Source organism: Paroedura picta, chromosome 4, assembly GCF_049243985.1.
Source record: "Paroedura picta isolate Pp20150507F chromosome 4, Ppicta_v3.0, whole genome shotgun sequence".
NCBI classification, from domain to species: domain Eukaryota; kingdom Metazoa; phylum Chordata; class Lepidosauria; order Squamata; family Gekkonidae; genus Paroedura; species Paroedura picta.
This window is the reverse complement of record NC_135372.1, coordinates 94,146,946-94,168,570: the sequence shown is the minus strand read 5'-3', so window position 1 is coordinate 94,168,570 and position 21,625 is coordinate 94,146,946. Positions and strand designations below refer to the sequence as shown.

The 21,625-nt window shown below is 41.7% G+C and overlaps 1 protein-coding gene across 3 annotated transcripts in view; it reads left to right on the top strand.

Moving 5' to 3' along the window:
* TBC1D22B (TBC1 domain family member 22B) overlaps positions 1 to 21,625 on the top strand; it is a 55,846-nt gene that overhangs the window by 5,261 nt on the left and 28,960 nt on the right. For all 3 annotated transcript variants that reach the window (XM_077334318.1, XM_077334320.1, XM_077334319.1), the window contains 6 exons: positions 1,384 to 1,682; positions 3,814 to 3,993; positions 4,430 to 4,500; positions 6,526 to 6,654; positions 7,238 to 7,303; positions 17,953 to 18,067. In XM_077334318.1, the coding sequence (XP_077190433.1) occupies positions 1,384 to 1,682; positions 3,814 to 3,993; positions 4,430 to 4,500; positions 6,526 to 6,654; positions 7,238 to 7,303; positions 17,953 to 18,067 (860 nt within the window). The remainder of the gene's footprint in view (positions 1 to 1,383; positions 1,683 to 3,813; positions 3,994 to 4,429; positions 4,501 to 6,525; positions 6,655 to 7,237; positions 7,304 to 17,952; positions 18,068 to 21,625) is intronic.

Sequence of the window (21,625 nt, the reverse complement as noted above, 5' to 3'; positions counted from 1 at the left end):
ACCCAAAAGCAAACAAAAAACAAAAGCAGTGAGTGTCACCTACATTTTAAAAGACAGTTTTGAAGGAAATGTGCTTATTGGCTGGACATGACCTACAAAGATAGATGTCCATAGTACAGTTGATTCTGTAGGATATAACTCAAAAGACCCTGACCCAGGTTCTAATTAGTTGTAATTCTTGATTGACAAGGGATTTGCACTGCTCAGGGCAAGAAACTTCCTTAATGACTTGTAACTAGAGGTCATCTAAACAGGGTTAGGAAAGGGCCTGCAAAATTTTCAGAGCTGCTTACAGAAATACAGATGACCATTGGAACCACAACTTTAGTATTAATTTGAAAAACTTTATTGGTTATTAATCCTGCGTTGAGCAGGTGGTTGGACTAGATGGCCTGTATGGCCCCTTCCAACTCTATGATTCTATGATTATCTTTGGATGCTTAGTGGTGTTAAGTGCCCCTACATTGAAATCCTATTGAAAAGACAATTCATTTTATGTGGAAAATAGCTGATGTCTGTATTAAGGTTGTATCTTCTTGGTGCCACTGAACTGTTTTCTATGGTGGAGGTATTTGTTCCCAGCAACTAGCTTGTGATTTCTCTGGCTCATAAGTTAATCTGGAAGTTAGCTGATTGAAGACATTTGCAATCAATAGTTTTGGGGGGATATTTTCACTTCCTTACTTTGACTTGCTTGGACTGTTTCTAGTATGACTGGCTTTCTGATACTTAGATATTTGCAGTGTTCCTTTCTCTTCTCATATTCCTTCATGCTCTGTTTAACCTTCTTGGAGTTAAGTACTTTAGGTTTTTTTTGTTGGGACAGGAATTTATGCAGGCATCCTTTAAAAATAGTAAAATCATAAGTGTCCCACTTGAAAGCAACCACATTGAGAAATGGTGTGATCAGATTAATTTATAGGTAGGATACATAACTATTAGGCTTAATTATTCAAATCCAACAAAGAACATCTTCATTCTCAGCATATTTGTGACATTGGTGTTCTTTAGAGGGTGCCAGCCAGGATTCTTTATGTGCTTACTGTGGTTCAATACAATCTCCATCTCCTTTTTTTTCTTTTTGCTTGCTTTACAGTAGACAGCAAGCTTTCTTTGTTAAGGTACTTGGCAGGAGTGTTTGGCCTCCTGTGTATTAAGGCCATATAGCTCTGTTCAGGTTCTGAACTTTGTACTCTGTGGAATTTGCATAGACGGATTTTGCATTCCTTTATTCTCACCCTGACTGAAAGAGGCAGGATTATTTGTGTGATGGAAAAGTAGTATTTCATATGCAAGGGAATAATACTATAGGCCAGGGGTTGCCAGAGACAGTGGCTGGCTGTGCCGTGATGGCAGTAACACAGATTCTCTTCTATTTTGTAGCTTCATTAAAGAACGTTCCAAGGTCAATGCCCTGCCCATGAAGAATAAGAAGGCCAGCAGTTTTCATGAGTTTGCCCGTGACACCAGTGATGCCTGGGACATTGGGGATGATGAAGATGAGGACTTCTCATCTTTCCAGACATTGAACTCTAAGGTAGCAAAGGCCACAGCAGCACAGGTGTTGGAGAACCACAGCAGGCTCCGTGTGAAACCTGAGCGACCTCAGGCAGCTCTAAATGAAGTACCAAACAACTGCAAAGTTATCAAATCTAATAGTGAGGCCCAACTGTCCAGGCCTGGTAAGAGCCTTGTTGTTCTACCTATTCATCTGGCATTACTGCAGCATTTGCTTCTGTCAAGGCTATATTGATATAAATATACTGTCTCTTAAGCGTAGAACTGAAACTAATTGAGAATATTGGATCTTCATAAAGGAATGCAGGCTTCTTTCTCTCGTGGCTGCAAAAACAGGCTTTACTGTGTGAAATCTTGAAAGCCAAAAGGCACAGGGGTGGGGGTTGAGTTAGGGGTCCTTAGAAGGCGAAGACTTTGTGTTCTGTGCAATTCCATGTTCCTTTCTGTACTTAGTGGGAGCAGAATGAAATTGTTAAACTAAGGTGTATTCAAATTTGTCTGATCTGTATAATTGTAATTCACGGTTTGTATTAGAAACAGAATGATGGCCTTGGTTTCTGTCAGTTTTTTAATCTTTTGAAATTAAACTTTTCTTGAGACAGAATTGAGGTAGTGTGTATGTGTGAAGTGCTGTTAAGGCAAGAGACTGACAGAAGTAGTTTTCCATTGCCTTGCTTTGTGTAGCGGCCTTGGAATCCTTTGGTGGTTTCCCATCAGAATACTTAGCTCCTGAGATCTGATGAGATTGGGCTAGCCTGAGCCATCCAGGTCAGAAATGAGAATTCTTTGTTAAACACAGCATCAAACGTTGGTGGCATTAGTAAATTCTAATTAACCTCTTTTGGATTGATCGGGCCAAACTTCTATAAATAAAGGCTTTTTGGTTAGTGGTAAAAAAATTAACATGAATAGAGATTCTCGGGGCAAACTAGAGGCTTTGGGGGAGCCAGTGAAACTTTGACAGAGATTATTGAGAATATATAGAAACTATATTCTAAATGGTTTATATAAGTGCCTGTTGGGTTGTATAGGTGGTAGTCCAGTCAGTGAGGCATGCATGCTATTGCTGGCTTTAAAAATTAAACAAAGATCTTTAAAAATTAAACAAAAGTGGCCCTTTACAGAGTAAACCATTTATTACAGCATAAACTTTCATGAATCTGAACTCCTTCAGGTACAGTCTAAAGAAATAATTGTTATCTTAGAAAACTTATGCTGAATTAAATGTTGTTTTAAGGGGCCACTGGATTTCTGCTTTGTTTTGCTACAGAAGACTAGTGCAGCTATTCAGGAACTATTCTAGAAATTAGCCTCCTGTCATACTATCACCAGCAGATGGCATCTGAGGCTACATCATACCACTCTGTGGGCTTGGTGATTTGGGATACAAGTATACAAGAAGCTGGGGAGTTTCCAATTCTCAGTTACCTTGTGGTTCCCTGCTTCCATTCGTCTCCAGCTTCCTCTTAGATTTTCTGTTTAGCATGGTAGTGACAGATATGAAAGAAGGGCATGAAGACTGAAGCAAGGGGAAAGGACTGAACAGGAAGAGATGGCAAGGAGAGCAGTGAGAAGATGCCCATGTTTAGTGCTGAAGGGCAGGCCAAGTGATCTAAGCCATGTTCAGTAATTTTGCAATATAAATGTTTTGACGTCCATCCCTATAGCACTGTTGCTGGCAATATTGCATTTTATCATGCTGATATGGCAGCAAAGACAAAAGGGATAAAGATCTATTTTGTTACTTCTTGTCTGTGGATGACCCTCAAAGCATTGCTTCAGTGACAACTTCTGCTTAAGTATGGATTCCTGCTGTTCTGTAGAATGTGCAATCAAAGTAGAGCAGTTCTGTAATATGCCCAGAAAGGTTGAAATATTCTGGTCTTGAAACTATTTCATAATGGCACGACAGGTAAAGGATCATCAGGTGAAACTTTTGCCTATCAGTCATTGGTAGAGTAGAAAAAATTACAACTGTAGTGTTTCTCCCTGCCATGCACGTATTAGAGACCCCATCAATCATTTGCAATCCTGAATAAATAAAACTAGATTCAGGTGGATAGTTGTGTCGGTCAGAAGCAGGTCCAGTGTCACCTTTAAGACCAACAAAGTTTTATTTTGAGTGTAAGTCTTTGCATACTGAAGAAGTATGCATACACATGAAAGCTTAGACCCGGAATACAATTGTATAGGTCTTAAAGGTGCCACTGGACTCAAACTTGGTGGTAAATAAATGAAGAAGTTAGTGGATTGTGGAAGCTCCCTTACTTTCCATGTTTGGTGCTCTTCTTATAGAGGATGGCTGTATGCGCAATCCACTCCACAAACAACAATCTCTCCCACTCCGACCCATCATTCCACTTGTTGCTCGCATCTCTGACCAAAATGCTTCAGGGGCTCCTCCCATGACAGTGCGCGAGAAAACCCGCTTGGAGAAATTCCGGCAACTTCTATCCAGCCACAACACCGACCTAGGTGAGTCAAAATGTTTAAGAAAAAGGTGCTTCTCATTCTGGAGACATCACTAATTTCGCTCCATATCTCTTGTACTGGAGAACTAGGAAATGAGAGGCAGTTAAATTTAGTAAAGCGCTTAGTATACTAGTAGCACTGTTTAAATAATTGTGTATCATATAGTTGCAGCCTGTATTTCCTAGGGCTCAGGGTGAGTTACCACATAGTTTAAAGTAATATGTGTCCATAAATATCTAATAATAGTACATTTCAAAGTGTAATTATGATAACTAGACTGTCTAGGCAATTCCACAGAAACTTGCATGTGTAGCAAAGAAGCCTCCTGTGGACTTGGCATTATGGGGCTGCTAAGCAGAAAGGAGTTGCTTTGTTTCCAAGTGCAGGGTTGCTGTTAGAGATAATGTGTGTGAGGAAACTAACTTCTGTCCATTTGCAGATGAACTGAGGAAATGCAGCTGGCCTGGCGTCCCCAGAGAGGTTCGGCCTGTGACATGGAGACTTTTATCAGTGAGTGTTCCTGCTGCATATCTGGGCTACAGGTGAAGACCCGTCAGCCGTAATATAAGCAGAAGAAAAAAGTCTCAAGCTGGCAATGGCAAAATGATTTATTCCAATGAAAATAATGTTCAAAACAATTGCCTAGGTATAGTCTGTTTCTGTTATCTTCATCAGTGATATTCTCAATGTGTAATTACTCTTCAACAGTTCACGCTGTGATATTAATATTAGTAGACCCCTACAAATTTGGATATTGTAGGACCATTTGGGAGTTGAAAGATACAAAGGAAAGTATTACCCAAGATTTTTTCCTGTAATTTCATCATCCATAAGAATGCATTTAGAGAAGATTCAGCTATTAACAATATTGAGGATATCACTGATGAAGATATCGAAAACGGACTATACCTAGGAATCCGTTTTGAAACTGTTTTGAACATTATTTTAATTGGAATAAATTGAGACTTTTTTCCTCTGCGCATATCTTGAGACTTTTTTCCTTGAGACTTTTTTCCTCTGCGCATATCTGGGCTAGGCTGATTTTCATAAATAACACAGAGAAGGGAGAAAATCTGCAAGCATTATAACTGGATGCTCTAGTTAAATCTCTAGTTAAATGCTCTAGTTAAATCCTAAAAAGCAAAGACGTCACCCTGCCAATAAAAGTGTGTCTAGTCAAGGCTATGGTCTTCCCAGTTGCAATGTATGGCTGTGAAAGTTGGACCATAAGGAAGGCCGAGCGTCGAAGAATTGAGGCTTTTGAACTCTGGTGCTGGAGAAGACTCTTGCGAGTCCCTTGGACTCCAAGGTGAACAAACCGGTCAGTCCTAGAGGAGATTAGCCCAGACTGCTCCTTAGAAGGTGAGATCATGAAGATGAAACTCAAATACTTTGGCCACCTCATGAGAAGGAAGGACTCCCTGGAGAAGAGCCTAATGCTGGGAGCGATCGAGGGCAAAAGCAGAAGGGGATGACAGAGAATGAGGTGGCTGGCTGGAGTCACTGAAGCAGTTGGTGTGAACTTAAACGGACTCCGGGGAATGGTAGAGGACAGGAAGGCCTGGAGGACCACAACTAACAACAACAATAACTAGTTAAACTTAGAAGGATTTTCTCTACCCTGCTTTCTGAAATTCTTTACCTGGAGAATAGTTTAAGTGAATAGCCATATCCGTCTGTTGTATAACAGCTAGATTCCGATCTATTATTACCTAAGAGACCAACACGATGATCTCTAAAGTGCTACTGGGCTGGAATCTAACTGTTTAGCTGGAGGAGCAAATGCAAAATATATACCCTGTCAGCTTGGTGTAGTAGTTAAGAACAGCAGTCTCTGATCTGGGGAACCAGGTTTGATACCCTGCTCTCCCTCATGTAGCTATCTTGGTGACCTAAGGTTAGTCACAGTCCTGTTAGAGCTGTTCTCACAAAGCAGCCCTGTCAGAACTCGCTAAGCCCCACCTACCTCACAGGGTGTGTATAGTGTGGAGAGGAAGGGAAGGCGATTGTAAACCACTTCAAAACTCCATTAGGTAGTGAAAAGCAGGGTATAAGAACTAACTCTTCCTTCTTCCTTACTGAGTTGTGGTTAGTTCTGTAATGTAGCATGGGTTATGTATAGCTGAGATTCATAAATAAGGTCAGTGTACTATGCTAGTTATATGTGTAGTGAAAGCCTGCAACTCTTACGTCACTGGATTCTGGAAGATGGTCTTTTGCAAAAAGTGAGTTCAGAAAAGCTTTTCCTAATTAGAAATCTCTGCATGTTCATTAGGTTGCTGGATTCAGTGCAAATCTCCTAATGCCTTTAAAAGTTTTGTGTGAAAAGTTCAACAATGCAGTTTCTCTCTACATACCATTTCTAGGTTGAAGGAAATTATAGTCTCCCTATAGTTCTTAAAGCCTTAGAGTCTCTTTTGTTAGACCTTATTAGAATACTCCTGAAGCTTACTGTAAGCGAGGTGGAATAGTAAACATTGAACACAACCAAATAAAAGATGGATTTTGATTTGACAAGTCCCTGTTCTGCTACAGGGTTATCTCCCTGCCAACATGGAGCGGCGAAAACTGACATTGCAGCGCAAGCGAGAGGAGTATTTTGGCTTTATTGAGCAGTATTATGACTCTAGAAACGAGGAACACCATCAGGATACATACCGGCAGGTACCCAGACATCTACTTCATACTACCTGTCCTCTTTGCATAGCATCCTGAAAAGTTTGGAGATTTCATAAGATGTAACTTCCTTAAGATTGCACCTCTATGTTTTTTCCAGTAGCTCTGTACACTATGGCGATGGGCTCATGCTACACTGTTATGGCACAGTGTGGATGCAGGGCTAATTGCTAGAAGTGTGCTGATATAGCACTTGATGTGACCAGCAATTCTAAAGAGAAATATTGCCCCAGTACTTGAAGTTACCATAAAGCTATTTTTCTAAAGGTCTTATTCCCATGCCAGATGCTCCCCCTTGCTTTCTAAAGCATGCTTTCATGTGGCTGTTGTAGCTGATAGGTTGACTTGTGCATGCTGACCTCCCTATTGAAATGTCCACTCCTTTTCACTGAAGGGTCAGCAAGCAGGTACTGGTGTGAGAGTGGCTAATAAATGAATCTGTATTTCTTTATTTAAAGTGCTGCTGCTCTGGTTTGGGCCCCAGAAGTATTTCCCCCTTTTAATTGGGCAAATGAAGCTCAGTAATCCCTAATGTATTATCATTTTTGTGGTGTTTTTGCATCCCTTTCAGATCCATATAGACATTCCACGGACAAATCCTCTCATCCCTCTATTTCAGCAGCCGCTAGTTCAGGAGGTGAGAAAGTTTCTTTTTCTATCTTTCCCTCATTGTACTTAATAGTGGTGGAAGAGCATTTCCTGGAGGTGCCATCCAGTGTCCTCTATCAGTGGAAGAGGTTTCCTGGTAAGAGCTTCTCCTCACATTTTACTCCTGTGTCCAGACCTTGTACAGCCATTCTGTTTCTAAGGATGTCAAATACAAAATGTTTAAATGATCTCTGTTTACAATGTACATGTTCCTGTACATGTTCAAACAACCAGCATAGTGCATCACCTGTCCCTGGCTGCTTGCTCCTCTTTACGTGGGTATGGAAAGGACATAGGGGAGGACTATGTGCATTGTTTAGAATGACAGAGACTACAGCAGTATGCTGAAATCTCATATGGAGCAAGCATGGGAAGAGGAAAGGAGAGTCTCTAGATTTCTTCCTTTGGAGTGCTGTATGTCTGTATTCCCAGTCGCTTGCGATGGCTGCTAGGGCCATGTGCCTTGGCATAGCCCTTGGCCATCACTCCTTTCAAACTTTTTTGCACAAAACTTCTTGTGCAGTTTTCTATGTCATCCCCCCTTCTAGTCTGTTACTGAAGGAAGGACAAGTTTACTCAGAAATAAATCCTGCTAATATCCATTGAGTATCCACATTCCGTTACTTTCACTTCCTGCTCTTATACAACCATCTGCATTGCCAGTACAGAGTGCTCCTGTTTGGACAGTCATTATGGCTGCCTTGGTGGCATGTCCTCACTATGGGAAATCAACCCATGCCTAGGAGGAGGTTATTTATGCTCATCTTCCAGCCAGTAAGGGATCTAAGAAATCCTCACAAATGGATGTTGTCTGCAAACTTTTGTGTCAGTAGTTAATAGGTAGAGTTAATTCATCCCATTTCAAATCAGAACATGTCTTTGCACCAACAGGTATACCAGAACAGTGTATTTTCCACCAACTGCAAATGTAGCAAAAGTCAACGTTGTTGGCTCTTGCAAAAGTTTTGGACTTCATAATTGTTTGCATTGACATAGAAGATGCTTTTTCCATTTCCAGACAACATAGCCTAGCAGCAGTAAATCCAAGTCCCGGTACCTTCAGAGGTTCAGTTCTTTCTCTCTCTTTGTTAGCGGCTTCACATTCAAAACCTTCAAATAAACCACGCAGGGATCTGACCCCAGTTGAAATCACCATAGTTTTCAGTCGAACCGGATGCGGTGCTCACTGCCTAATCCTAGCCCAAGGAATGTTTTCACTGACTGAATTCATTCACAGTACAAATGGGTTGGAGTTCAGGGTGATCAGACTACGCTTTCATGCCTTGAAATTCCCAGTGGAAAGAAGACATGTCGTTATACTGACAGACACTACCAAAGCAATAGCATGTATCAGTCTCCAGGATAGGACAAAGTCACAGTCTTTCAAACAGGGATGCTTTCTGCTATTGTTACCCGCCACGAGCCGCAAGGGAGTGGCGGGCTATAAATCTAATAATAATAATAATAATAATAATAATAATAATGCTACATTGGGTGTAACCACACACCATAGGCATCTCAGCCTAACACTAACATATGCAACACCCAGACCAACTGGCTGGGCCACTAATATGGGGCTTTGGGACATTGAGCCATGAGCCAAAAGGGTTTTTTGAGCCATTGCTTGAGTTGCCAACACTGTAGCTCTTTGCCATTTGATGAAGAACAAGCTTCTACTTTTCTTTTAAGGTTCAACAGTAAATGTAGGCACACACAGTCATCCCTGCTCCAAATGCTTACTATATGCCACCCCCCTTACACCCCACCCCCCACTGTGAAAGTCTTCAACAAGGTTGAAGAGGACAGAATCAGTATTCATGGCTCTTCATTGGCCAAGTAGAAATCATTCTCAAAATTGGTAGCTATTACAGTTTCACTTCTACGGATCCTACCAGTAACATGCAGCATCTTCTTATAGGACTTTGGTGACAGCTCAGCAGCTCTGTTTCTTGGCCTGTAGACTGAAAGGAGGGCACTGGAATGCTTCTGCTATAAAATACCAGTTGTTAACACACTGGTGGCCTCCAGAAGGTTCTCTTCAAATGGGCTCTATGAGTCAACATGGAAGGCATTTACCAGGTGGCACCCTTACAGTGTATGGATTTCTAAACAGCAAAAAGTATTAAACTTTTTTCCATGACTGCCTTCAACAATGCATTTATCCAAATATTCTTAGAAGAAGGCAATTGTCCTTACTACTGTCAAAAGATGAGGTAAGTATCCCCCCTCCATTCATCCTGCTATTTGATGGTTCCAGAATGGTGCTTTCTCAGCCCTCCTGTGGGTAGAGGTTTTCTCCCTATAGGACATAACAAGGTCCTCATAGCCCTCTACACAGATCCTCTTGACTCCATCTAATAGATGCCCCCTCCGGATTCTGTTCTGCAGAGTTGCTTTCCTGGTCACTGTCAGGTCAGCCAGAAGAGTACAAGAACTCAGTGTTCTCTCCATAGGAAAGGAACTCAGCATTTCCACAGAGACTCTGGGGATGAAGGTGGGGTGCGTTCACAATGGCCCATTATGCACAGAGTGCAAGGTCCGCATTCGGGGTGGAATGGCAGCGGCTAAAATCACCAATTATGCACACTGCAGGAGGCAACCGGGCGCAGAGTCAACGTATGCCGCCGAAAAAGCCATGTTAGCGAGATGCGGAAGAAAGTGGAGCTTCCCGGGACCAGGATGCAACCAGAAGCGGCTCCGGAGTAACTGCGTGCATAATCAGATACTCTGGGTTTCGCCGTCATAGCGTTCCGTCCCGTGCGTAAGCGGTTTGCTTCGCTTCTTCCTCCTCCGCATTCTCCATGCCACCGTTTTAGGGGCTGTGCATAATAGGCCAATATCAGTATGAATTCCCTGTTTCCTAGAAGCCAAAAGCTAGTGCTTATTTCATCCCGCCCCCGTTCAAACTGCCCTCATGAGAAGTAATAGCACAAATTGGACAGGAACAGAGCTTTAAAAATTATAAGAAGTAGTCATTCTTAAGACACCTTCTTTGAGCCATATCCCTCTTCCATGTGAAGGAAAGTCTTCCGAGCTATTTATTCATTCATTTGATCTATATGCCACCCTTCACTATGACACCTTGGGACAGTGTACGTAGAAACTGTAAAAACAAGTAAGTACATTGAAAAAAATTTAATGATGAGAATGATTCAAATGTCCCAAAATAGTCAACAATCATAACTTTAGGGTTTTGTGCATTGAGGTAATTACAGCAATTAAGGGAGGATAGGGTGATCAGTCAACTGCAATTATACATTTGGGGACCTGTGGAATGTCAGAATTGCCAGGCAGGGATGAATCTAGGTTGCTGGGAGCCCCCAGTCACTGACCTCAGCCAAAAGCCTGGCAGAAGAGTTCCGTTTTGAAGGCCCTTGAAGGTGAGTACCAGCACTTTAAACCTGATCCAGTAATCGATTGGTAGCCAGTGTAGCTGCTGAAGGACTGGGGTGATGTGAACCCTCCATAATGTTTGGGTGAGGATGCGGGCAGCTACATTTTGGACTAATTGTAATTTATGGAGCAGGGATAAGGGAAGGCCTGTGTCGAGTGAGCTACAGTAATCCAGCCTAGAGAGCATGGGTCACTGTGGTGAGGTGCTTTGGGGCCAAATAGGGCACTAGTAGCTTGGCTTGGTGGAGATGGAAAAATGCCAGCTATGCTACTTTTGTGACTTGACTTTCTATAGTTAAGGAAGTGTTGAGGATCATACCTAAGAACTATGATTGCTGGGTGAATAAAAGCCTGTGATTCCTGATATCCAGGATATCCTGATTCTTACTACCACTCAACTAGGGGCTTTTCCAGACATACCCTCTTGGAGATTTATGGGACACAGGCCAGGGTCACAGCCTACAGATTTGCCATGCACCACAAACTTGATGCTTATGCCTCAGCCATTCAGCAGATGGGTGCTTCAATGAATTCTTCTCCCATAGGCTCCTTGGGCATTTCCCATCCAAGTTGACATAGCTTTTTGACATTCCTTTCAAGGATGTTCTCCACCACTGATGGAAAAATGAAACATTGGATTTACCATGAGAGTTTCTTTTACCATGAAATCATGCTCTATGGGCATTGTGACCAGAATATTACTGGGAGATGGAACTTGTTCTCTACCATTGTAATCCAGCTTTATTGCATTATTGGTTGTACTTATTATACTGCTTGCCTTTTTTAAGATTTATAAACAAAAGCTATAGATTACCTTATATATAGATGAGGTGTTATCGTCTGTAATTTTGTTTACTTCATGTAGTGCCTTTCCTGCTGAGACTTGAGGTAGATATTGCAAATTTTAAAAAATGCAATATAAGCAGTATAATAAGTACAACCAGTAATGCAATAAAACTGAATTACAATGGTAGAGAACAATGCAATAAAGAGTATAATTCATAGAGTGGACAAAACAATAAAGGCTACTAAACATTTCACCGGCATTTTCTATTTTCTTTATGAAAATGCCCATCTGAATAATTCTGTTGTATACATTCTATGAAATATAAATGGATGGAAGTTTCATGACCTTGTCAGGCAGGCCATTCTACCACAACAGAGAAGGGTCAAATGCAGGCAGTTATTGATCTTACCCATTTGAAGAATGTCATATTCAGAAATCTTTGCTCAGATGAACATAACCTGGAGCAGATCAGGACAGATGATCCCGCACGTATGTGGGTCCTAAACCATGAAAGGCTTTGTAGGTGATAAAACTGAATCCAGAAGCTAACTGGTAACTGACACTCTGGGGATCTGCCTCCCATCAAAAATGGAAGTATTGTCCGGTCAGTTATACAGCACAGCCTTTTCCTGTGGACCAAGGTTGGAGGTGTAACCCTTACAAGGATGCATTTTTAGGATCCAATCCACCAGTGAAAAAAGGCCCTCACAGTGTTTCATTCTTGTAGAGTCTGTTGTGTTCTGTTGTGTGTGAGGGTTGGCCCAAAATCCTAGAAAAGTTTCATTGGTGTAAATGTGGCCAGCTGTATTATTTTTCCTTGCCTCCAAGTGCATACTTTGCTTTTCTGCACCATGGAAATGTAGGTTTCTGTGTTCAGAACAAATGGTTAAATCACATAGGCCTATTTTGCTGGAATATCCTCAGTTTGTATTCTTTATTCCGAAGTGTTATCATGGTAGCAAGAAGAGAATGAGAGACAGTATGGATCACAGCACATCTCCCTTGCAAAGCCTGTCTGGAAAGACCATAAGACCAGGACTAAATATCAAAAGATGCACTATAGTTGCTGAAAATAGTCCATAATCTCCTTTTTCACTCTTCTTAGTGATGCCTGATAATATAAAATGCATGATGCAATGTAACAGTTCCATTTTCCCTGCCCCTTCTGTTTTATTGGTGGTTGTTTGAAGGGTTGGACATACTTGAAATGTAGTTATATCATATTTAGTATTGGTAGATGATATGGGAGAGAAAATAATTCCAGATGGGAAGCTATGTTAGTCTGTTGTCAGATGATTACACAGGTGCCAAGAAGTATCTTAAATGCTAGCAGCACTTATTTTAGCATACGTTTTTGTAAGCTGGTGCTGTCTTCTTCAGATGCATAGAAATCCATTAGGGTTGGTTAAACATCCAGCAGAAGGAAGTGAAGAATAATGCTACAAAGAGAGGTTAGTGTAAAAGAATCTGATCTCAAGAAAAATCAGTTCACAGAGCAAGTGTGAGACATTGCCAAATAACAAAGTAGAATAAACATTAAATCTAATGTAGGATGAATTGATTTAATGAAAAACAACACAACAACATCTAAGGGATGGGATGTGTGAACTACTAGCACCTATAGCAAACAAGGAATCCAAGGTCCCTGTGAAGCGTGGGCTGAGGTAGCTACATTGTCTTGAATTTGTGCATTTTCTAAATAAGTTCTGAAGCATTAGATCTAATTGAAGTTCGGTTGAAAGCAGACAGTAGACCAGCTGTAGTATGTCTTGGTAGGGTGAAATGTTCCCCCATTGGTTCCTAAATATTGTAATTGTCAGACTAGTGTCCATTTATTCTTTTGTACAAGAATTGTCCTGTTTGTCCAATATAGAGAGTAGAAAGACAGCTTATATTATTTATTTAATTATTATTTATTAATTTTCTTACTCGCTACTCTTGGCAAGCCAGCTCATGGTGGGTCACAACATAAAAACCCCCTTAAAACTATACAAGACATTACAAAAAATAACCTGGTGGAAAAACCCAGTCCTTCACCATGTGGTACTCCTGCCACCAGGGCGGCAAGGGGCTATGTCAACTAATTATCACCCATGGTGTTCTAGCAGGTGATGTAACTTCCTAAGGGGGGGGGGCAACCAAATCTTCCTCCTGCACAAGCCACAACCATAGACCTGATGGAAGAGCTCCGTCTTACATGCCCTGCAGAAAGCAGACAGCTCTTGCAGGGCCTGCAGCTCTTCCGAGAGCTCATTCCACCAGGTAGGGGGCAGGACCGAAAAGGCCCCGGCCCTGGTTGAGGCCAGACGAGCTTCCTGGGGCCAGGAATAATCAACAAGTTGGTACTCGCAGAGCACAATGCCCTTTGGTGAGCAATCAAGCAACAGGCAGTCCCTCGGATACATGGGTCCCAGGCCACAAATGACCTTAAAGGTAAAAACCAAAGCTTGAACTGGATCTGGGCTGCAACTGGCCATCAATGCAGCTGCCTCAGCACAGGCTGGATATTGGCTTTTCATAGTGTTTCTGTGAGGACCCTAGCAACCACATTTTACACCAGCTGCAATTTCCAGGTCAGGGACAAGGGCAGGACTGTGTAGAGCGAGTTACAGAAGTCTATTCTGGAGGAGACCATTGCATGGATCACCATAGCTAGGTTGTTGGGTTTGTTAGGTGAGCCATGGTTGTTAGAGAGTAGCTATATTAGGTTGAGAAGCTGACTGCTGGCAAACAAAGGTCTGCCACCCAACTGAGTCTGCAGCAAGATGGGCCCAAAGGTTGTCCCCTACAGCTAGCTATTTTAAACCAGTCCACAGGGATACTAATTTTGGCAGCAGCCATGTACGCTCCCTTTATCACACATAAATGTGGCTGAAGTGTTGTAAGTACAGAATTTTTTCCCTAGAGATTAAAAAATGAATAGCCAAGAGAGTGGGCAGCTGGATCCTGTGATCTCATGTTCTGTATTTAAAACTTGTTAGATATTGATATTTCTGCTGTGTTTAATTGCATTTAGCTTCTTGTAAGAGAACAGAACTATGACATTTTCTAATGTAGTTTCATTTCTGTAGATATGTTGTGATGAGTGATTGGAAATGGTACCATTTGACTTTGTTTCTTCTAGGAAATCTAATAAAAAATAAGTTACATGTTAGAGCATTTGGTCTTTGCATATATGGCAAAAAATCTTTCCGTTAGCATTCAGTGTAGCTCAATAGATAATAAATTCTCACTGTAGTAGTGTCACTTGTCTAAGTCCAATTAGTTTGTTAATGACAGATCCAAATGTATGAGAGAACTTCTGGCTAGACTAGATGAATTAACAGGATACCTGTGCAATTAACAGAATACCAAGAATTAATTGCAAAAGGCTGATTTTGCTGTATAGCTCAAAATCCTTCTGCCAGTCTAATCCTCTTGAATATTTTCTGATACCTGCAGATAATGCATTTTCAGTCAGGTCTGAATAGACTGAATCCATTAAGTGGTTGTATATGTAGCAACGAGTAACGGTGTGCTATACTTAAGAGCCAGTAGTTGATTGAGTATTGGAATTTATGATAAGTATTTCATGGGACTTCTAAAGCTGTGCATCCGTGAAACTTAGATAATTTTCTTCAGATTTCTAAAGCATAGAAACACACAGTCAGTTCAATAAAGAACCTCTGAAAAAGAGCCTGTTGTCTGTCTGTCTTGATAATAAAAGGCCCAGAACAGGCATCAACTGTCACAGAGGATGCTTTCACACATGCTAAATAGTTCCAGTCTACTTCAGCAACCATTTGCAAGTAGATTTTGCCATTTCACACAGTTGCAAAGCAGATTGAACATGTTATTTAGTGTGTGTGAATTTTGTTTTTTTGGTGGGGGGAATGAATTCTAGAGAATTTTCATTTCTCTTAAAAAGCACCTTCCCCACAGGTTTCTGGCTCTCACTGTTGCTAGTGTTTCAGAGGCACATAAGTATAGGTACAATCTCTAGAATTCATAATGCCTCTGTAGCTTGCCCTGTTTGACTGCCAGTTTCTTACTGTAGCTTCTTGATATATTAAACAGAAATCTAGAAACAGATGTGCACTTAAAGTGTAAATAGATCTGCTGTGGGTGTACACTTCATACCATGTTTACTTGAAAGGAAGACAACCCCCTAAAAAAAGGCTATACATAAAAGCTGATGACACTGAATTTACAACTGCTCCTAAAACAGGCAGCAGTATAAACAAAAAATAGACATTATCAGTATACATTGCAGAATGTAGACCAGCGGTCCCCAACCCCTGTCTGCGGCCCGGCTGCGGGCCGCGAGAGCTTTGGCAGCGGGCCGCGGCTCCCTCTCCCTGCCCCCTCCGCAGCAAGAAGCTCGCCAGGCCGTGAGCAAATCGGCCGCCTAAGCGGCCAATTAGCTTTGCAGCCCAGCAAGCTTCTCGCTGCGGGTGTGTGTGTGTGTGTGTGTGGCTGCCGGCACGCCTGCGGCACAAACGCAAATGTGTGGACCTGCCACGCATGTCCGTTTGTGCCCTACTGGGCGCAAACGTGCATGTGTGGCAGGTCCACGCATGCACGGGGCTGCTGCATATGCACGGGGCCCTGGGTTGCCCTCTCCCCCCACCTCTTGGCAACGGGCCGCAACCTGAATAAGGTTGCGGACCGCTGATGTAGACTACAAAATAAAATAAAATAATTACTTTTGCTTTTTGTATTTCTTTGCATTGTGACTGCAAATAGTATAGAAGAAGAAGAGTTGGTTCTTATATCCCGCTTTTCTCTCCCCGAAGGAGTCTCAAAGCAGCTTACAATTGCCTTCCCTTTCCTCTCCCCACAACAGATGCCCTGTGAGGTAGGTGAAGCTGAGAGAGCCCTGATATTACTACTTAGTCGGAACAACTTTATCAGTGCTGTGGTGAGCCCAAGGTCACCCAGCTGGCTGTATGTGGGGGAGAACGGAATCAAACCTGGCTTGCCAGATTAGAAGTCTGTGCTGCTAACCACTACACCAAACAACTGATCTGTCATTATCAGCTGTTTGGCATGGTACTCTTTAAATGCCATGGGGAGTAATTTAAAGAGTACCATGCCAAACAACTGATACAGACAGGCATGGTGCACCTTTTAAATGCCCCCCAAAGTCTTTGCAGGCAACAAAATATGGTATGCTATCTCAATTGCTTCCATGCTTTTAAAGATGTTGTGTAAAATTGCAATATGTGCCAAGAATGAGTACTGAAATCCTTTGTGTTACAGTTTATACTTGTTTAAATTGTAGAATAGAGAGTCCATTAATGTTTTGTGAAATCTGCAAAAATAGCCCACAAAAAACCCTGGCTCATCTTAGCATATACTTACTAGTGGCATCATAGCATTATTCAACTTCTTATTACAGTAGTGTAAAGTAAAACAAGCAAACTGCTTAATCTAGCCAAGAGGTTTGGTAACTGAAAGCTCTCATAATTGGGGACCAAGTACAAAGCTGTGGTTTGAAATAAGAATTGTACACATCACTTTTATAAAGGAAAGAAATAGGTAAAAGGTTCACCTGTCACACTTCTCCCACCCCCCGGGCTGGAAAATAGTGTACTGAATAGCCTTTTATTTGAGCCATGTCTTGCCTTGCTCGCTTCGTTCCATTTTTGTTCTTTTCAATCAAGATAATCAGTAAGAAGGAGATTTCAAGAAAAGGCAACTAATACGCATAGACACAACTGTCTCTGGGGCATTTAGGGATATAATCATGGACTGAAATGTGACTGTGGTAGCTAAGGTAGCTCCTCTGAGGTATGAAGAACAGGTGCAAGAGAGCAAAAACTTAAATACAGATAATCTCTAATTATTACACTTAAGTTACTTTGTTTTAATAGTAATGCTAAAGTGGTAACTGCTCTCTAGGACACTGGAAGAACTGAGGGGTGAATTATTACCTGTGTGTTTGTTTCCTTATCCTCAGAATGGGTAGGAACTGTTTTTTATTTTAAAAAGTCAGTCCTGTTTCAGCGCTCTTGCTTTATGGTACAGTTCTCCACAGAAACAGGGAAGTAAAAAATCCCAATAAACTATGAGGACATTGTGAAAATGTACTTGGAGGTCACTAAGCGCCTTGTTGTTTCTCTAAGCTACTTCTGGTTTGCCTCTGTTTCTCTGTGCAGTTAAGTGTTCAGTACAGAGGGTTGACATCTGACCAGCCTGATAACTTAGCCGTCCCTTCTGCTGTGGCTTGGACCCCATACTGGGTTTTGTCTGAAACCTCATTTTAATTTCATGCTGAGTTTTCCTGCACTGTTGAGGACCCCAGCCTTCTTTGTGTTCTTGGACTGTGTGTATTTTGGTCTGTTGGCACACTTTTCTTGGGATGGCTGAGCCTCCTGTGCCCTTCCTCCGATCCCCAGCACTCATCAGACTTTCCACTTTGGCTTTCCTCTGGGCATGGCTAACTTAAGCACCTGGCTTTCCTTCTTCCTCTCTAGATCTTTGAACGAATCCTGTTTATTTGGGCCATCCGACACCCAGCCAGCGGCTACGTTCAGGGGATTAATGACCTGGTCACTCCATTCTTTGTCGTGTTCCTCTCTGAATATGTTGGTAAGCTATATTTGATGGCTGCAGTGTGCTGTTAACCTTGTTGTTGTATGCTCAAATGGTCATCATCAGATAAGCTTTATCCTGCCAGAAATGCTTTGCTCTTGGCTGTTGTATGAAGCTAGAAAGCATATTAGTCTATTTCTACTTCTCTTCTGGACTAGCTTTTGTCAGTAGCATACAATACTGAACGGTGCAAGTAGGTACGGTTTTGAATGCATATTTAAGATGTAATAAAATGGGCCATTTGAAGCTAAAAGTTGATAGTCGTGACTGTGATGGTGTACAAATATATTTAAAATACGTGCTTAGGAGGGTAATCAGAGTGTATTGTGTCAACCATACATGGATTTCTTTTATTAATGGAAAGGCCTGCCCATCTCCTGTTGTGTTTAATAGGGTTACAGGATGAAACCATAGCTATGATGATTTAGCACATGTAAGTTTTGAAGAGTTTTCTTTTACAGAACTTGTATGGTTACTTATCAATGCAATAATAGTCTTGTCTAATAAGTCAGTTACTATGATTCGTCTTAGAAGTAAATATTATTTTGTTTCCTTTTTTTCCAACTCCAAAGGCTTAGAATGGGAAATGCAGATTAGGGTATACATCTGAGAGAAGGGAACTCACTAGAGATACTAAGATGACCAAGCCAGACTATGCCAAATTTTTTCATTACCAGGTTAACCTGTCCCTTTCATTTGTTGCTGTGGTTACTATTGTGCCTGCCTTCTGTGTTAACTGGAGCTTAACTTAGGACTTACAGGATAGTTATGTATATTGCATAGATGTGTAAGCATAAGTCAGAAAGGATAAGAACACATGTCATTGAATAATAAGCAACCTGGTTGCTTTAAGACCTTGATAGTCTGTCCTGCGTTATGAATTCTGTGAAGTACTTCATGCACATGCTCAAGGTGTTCATTCCAAGTAGAACTGCAGGCGGCAACATCATCTTGGCTGCTGTAAAAGACACTCCACTAAGTGTTCAATCCAGTAAGGTCTTAGGCATCCTGTTCAGTCCAAACAGCATCTTTACAAATTGTTAATGTTCCAAAGGTGTCCCATATGCTGTTTTATTAAATGCTTCTCAACTCAGAGATACTTGCCAATAGCCAGATGCTTAATCAAGAGTGCTGATATATTTTACACAGACCAGATTGTCAATTAAACTCTCAGTTCTTGGATTGGGGTAGGGTTCTGCAACAATTAACTTGTTCAGCTTTTTAAAGTCCACACAGAAATGATATTCAACAGGTGCAGGTTCAGACGGCCTCCAGTCTGAATAGAACTTTTTAATCCGCCCCCCCTTCCCAAGGCATTTACTGCATTTTCAAAACAACAGTTTTTTTCTTGGGTCTATTTTGTGGATGAGAGTTAGATTTTATTGGAGAGTACATGCCAGTTGCAATGTGATGAATAATTAAATGTGTTTTGCAAGATACATTAGAGAGTAGTGGTGGAAAACATTAAAATATTTGTTTTAATTCATTCTGCTATTCGGGAGTTAAAGTAGAGGCCATCTGCACATGTTCTATGCCTTCAGCCTTCATCAAATCATCCATCGAATTAGGCAGAGGCATCTCTTCCTCCTCCACTGCCTTTACAGGAAACATCTGTTCAACTCTTTCTCTAAATAACTTCAAATAATTGGTGTAAATTACTTTTGTTCTTTTCTGTGAATTAACTTCCTTACCCAGATCCTCATTCGGACCTTCCCAAGGAACAGCCAGCTTGGATACATGATCTGGTTTTAGCACTAACGTTTTAATGGCAAAACATATGGGCCTGGCCTTTTGGTCGTAATAGGCCTTCTGCTGATCTGCCTCTCTAGCTTGGTCAGTGGTCTGCTTCAGCCTGCCAAGATATTCAGTCATGAAGTCAGCAACTTGGGTGCCATCCCAAGAGGCTTTCAGTAGACTCAGGGGTCCAGTGATGTGCCTCCCCAAAATCAATTCATTTGGGGAGTACCACCCCAGGCTGACCGAAAGGGAGTCTCCAGTAGCAAAAGTGAGGTATGACAGGGCTTCCTGGATGTTCTGCCATATAAGCTTTTAAAATTTTATCCAAAGTGTGAGTGTTCCTCTCTACAAGGACATTGGTGCTTTGGCTGTGAGCCACCAGTGGTGAGTGTTTGATCTCTGCCTATTCATAAGCCTCCTCCATCAGCTTTGAAGTAAAGTTTATTCCTTGGTCTGAAATTATTATGTCAGACTGCCTAACGGTTGAATTAAATTACAGCAGTGCCCTGGCAATGCTGGGTGCTGAGATGGAGCTCAAAGCAACAGGCAGTGGGGTAATGACTTGCCTGATCCCTGACCAACGAAGCAAATTGCTTACTGGACTTGGATCTAGACAAGGGGGCTGATGATGTCGACAGAAATCCATTGAAAGACTTGACTGATGACTGGAAATCGGCGCAAAGAAACCTTGGAATGATCTTGTAGAAATCCTACTCTCTGGCAGAATTCACCAGTTCTAAAATAAACCTGCACACTCTTAGCCACACCAAGGCTGTAAAAGGGTTGAGTGATTTTAACCAGAATCTTCTGTATGCCTAGGTGACCTGCAAAGGGGATGTCATGTACTACCTTAAGAATTTCTTCTCTGTATGCCCAGGGAATGACAAGTTGACAAACTAGCTGAGTTCTTTCTCGGTGATTTCTAGGCAAATATACTTGGTACAGGAATCCATTGCATAACACAAACAGGGTAGTTCCACTCAACTCTGGTGGAGCAGCATCAGTTCGCAAACAGTAGTCTTCCAAGCTTTCATGATTAAGCTATGCCTCCTTAAAAGCTGCTGAAGAACGTAGGCTTACTGCTGTATCGGTCTGCATAGCCTTACAATCAGGTTATGTCCCCTTTAGAGTGGGTGAAGAATTCACTGCAGCATCTGCCTGCAAACTTTCACCATCATACTGTGTCTCCTTAGAGGCTGTTGTGCTAGTGGGGCTTTCCTCCTTGGTTGGCTTTTCTCTCACAGCCTTGCCTGCCTGAGGGGCCACCTTTGTGGCCACAGCCAATTTATGTCTCACCTGGCTGTGAGTACAATGAACTTATACAAACAGAAGGCAATTCAGTAACAAAATTCAAATATGCATAAAGCTACATACATATTTTAGAAAAACGCTGGAAACCACAACATGCCCATTCAAACCTACAATGCAGAAATTTCCAGTCCACTTAACCAGTTCCTTTAAAGTGTTTTGTGGCATGGAGCTGAAATCTGAAAATGAAACCACCATTTTTGGCCAGCCAGTTCAAACAATTTGAAGGGAAGTATCTTGATCATTCTGCCTCCTGGCATTCCATCTTCCAAGTAGCATCAGGGGGTAGTTCTTTCTGAGCAATCACTTTGGCTCTCCATCTCTGAATCAGCTCCACTTGTGGACACTGAACATGGAATTGCTCATTTTTAACAACTGCTGCTGGGGGAATTTCAGTATCTTGGGATTCCTTTCCATCCAATTCCCAGTATTTGAGTATCTCCTCAGTAACACATTGCACTTTAGGTAGACTGGCTTCTTTCTCTTTTTGCAATATTTTTTTTTTGCAGT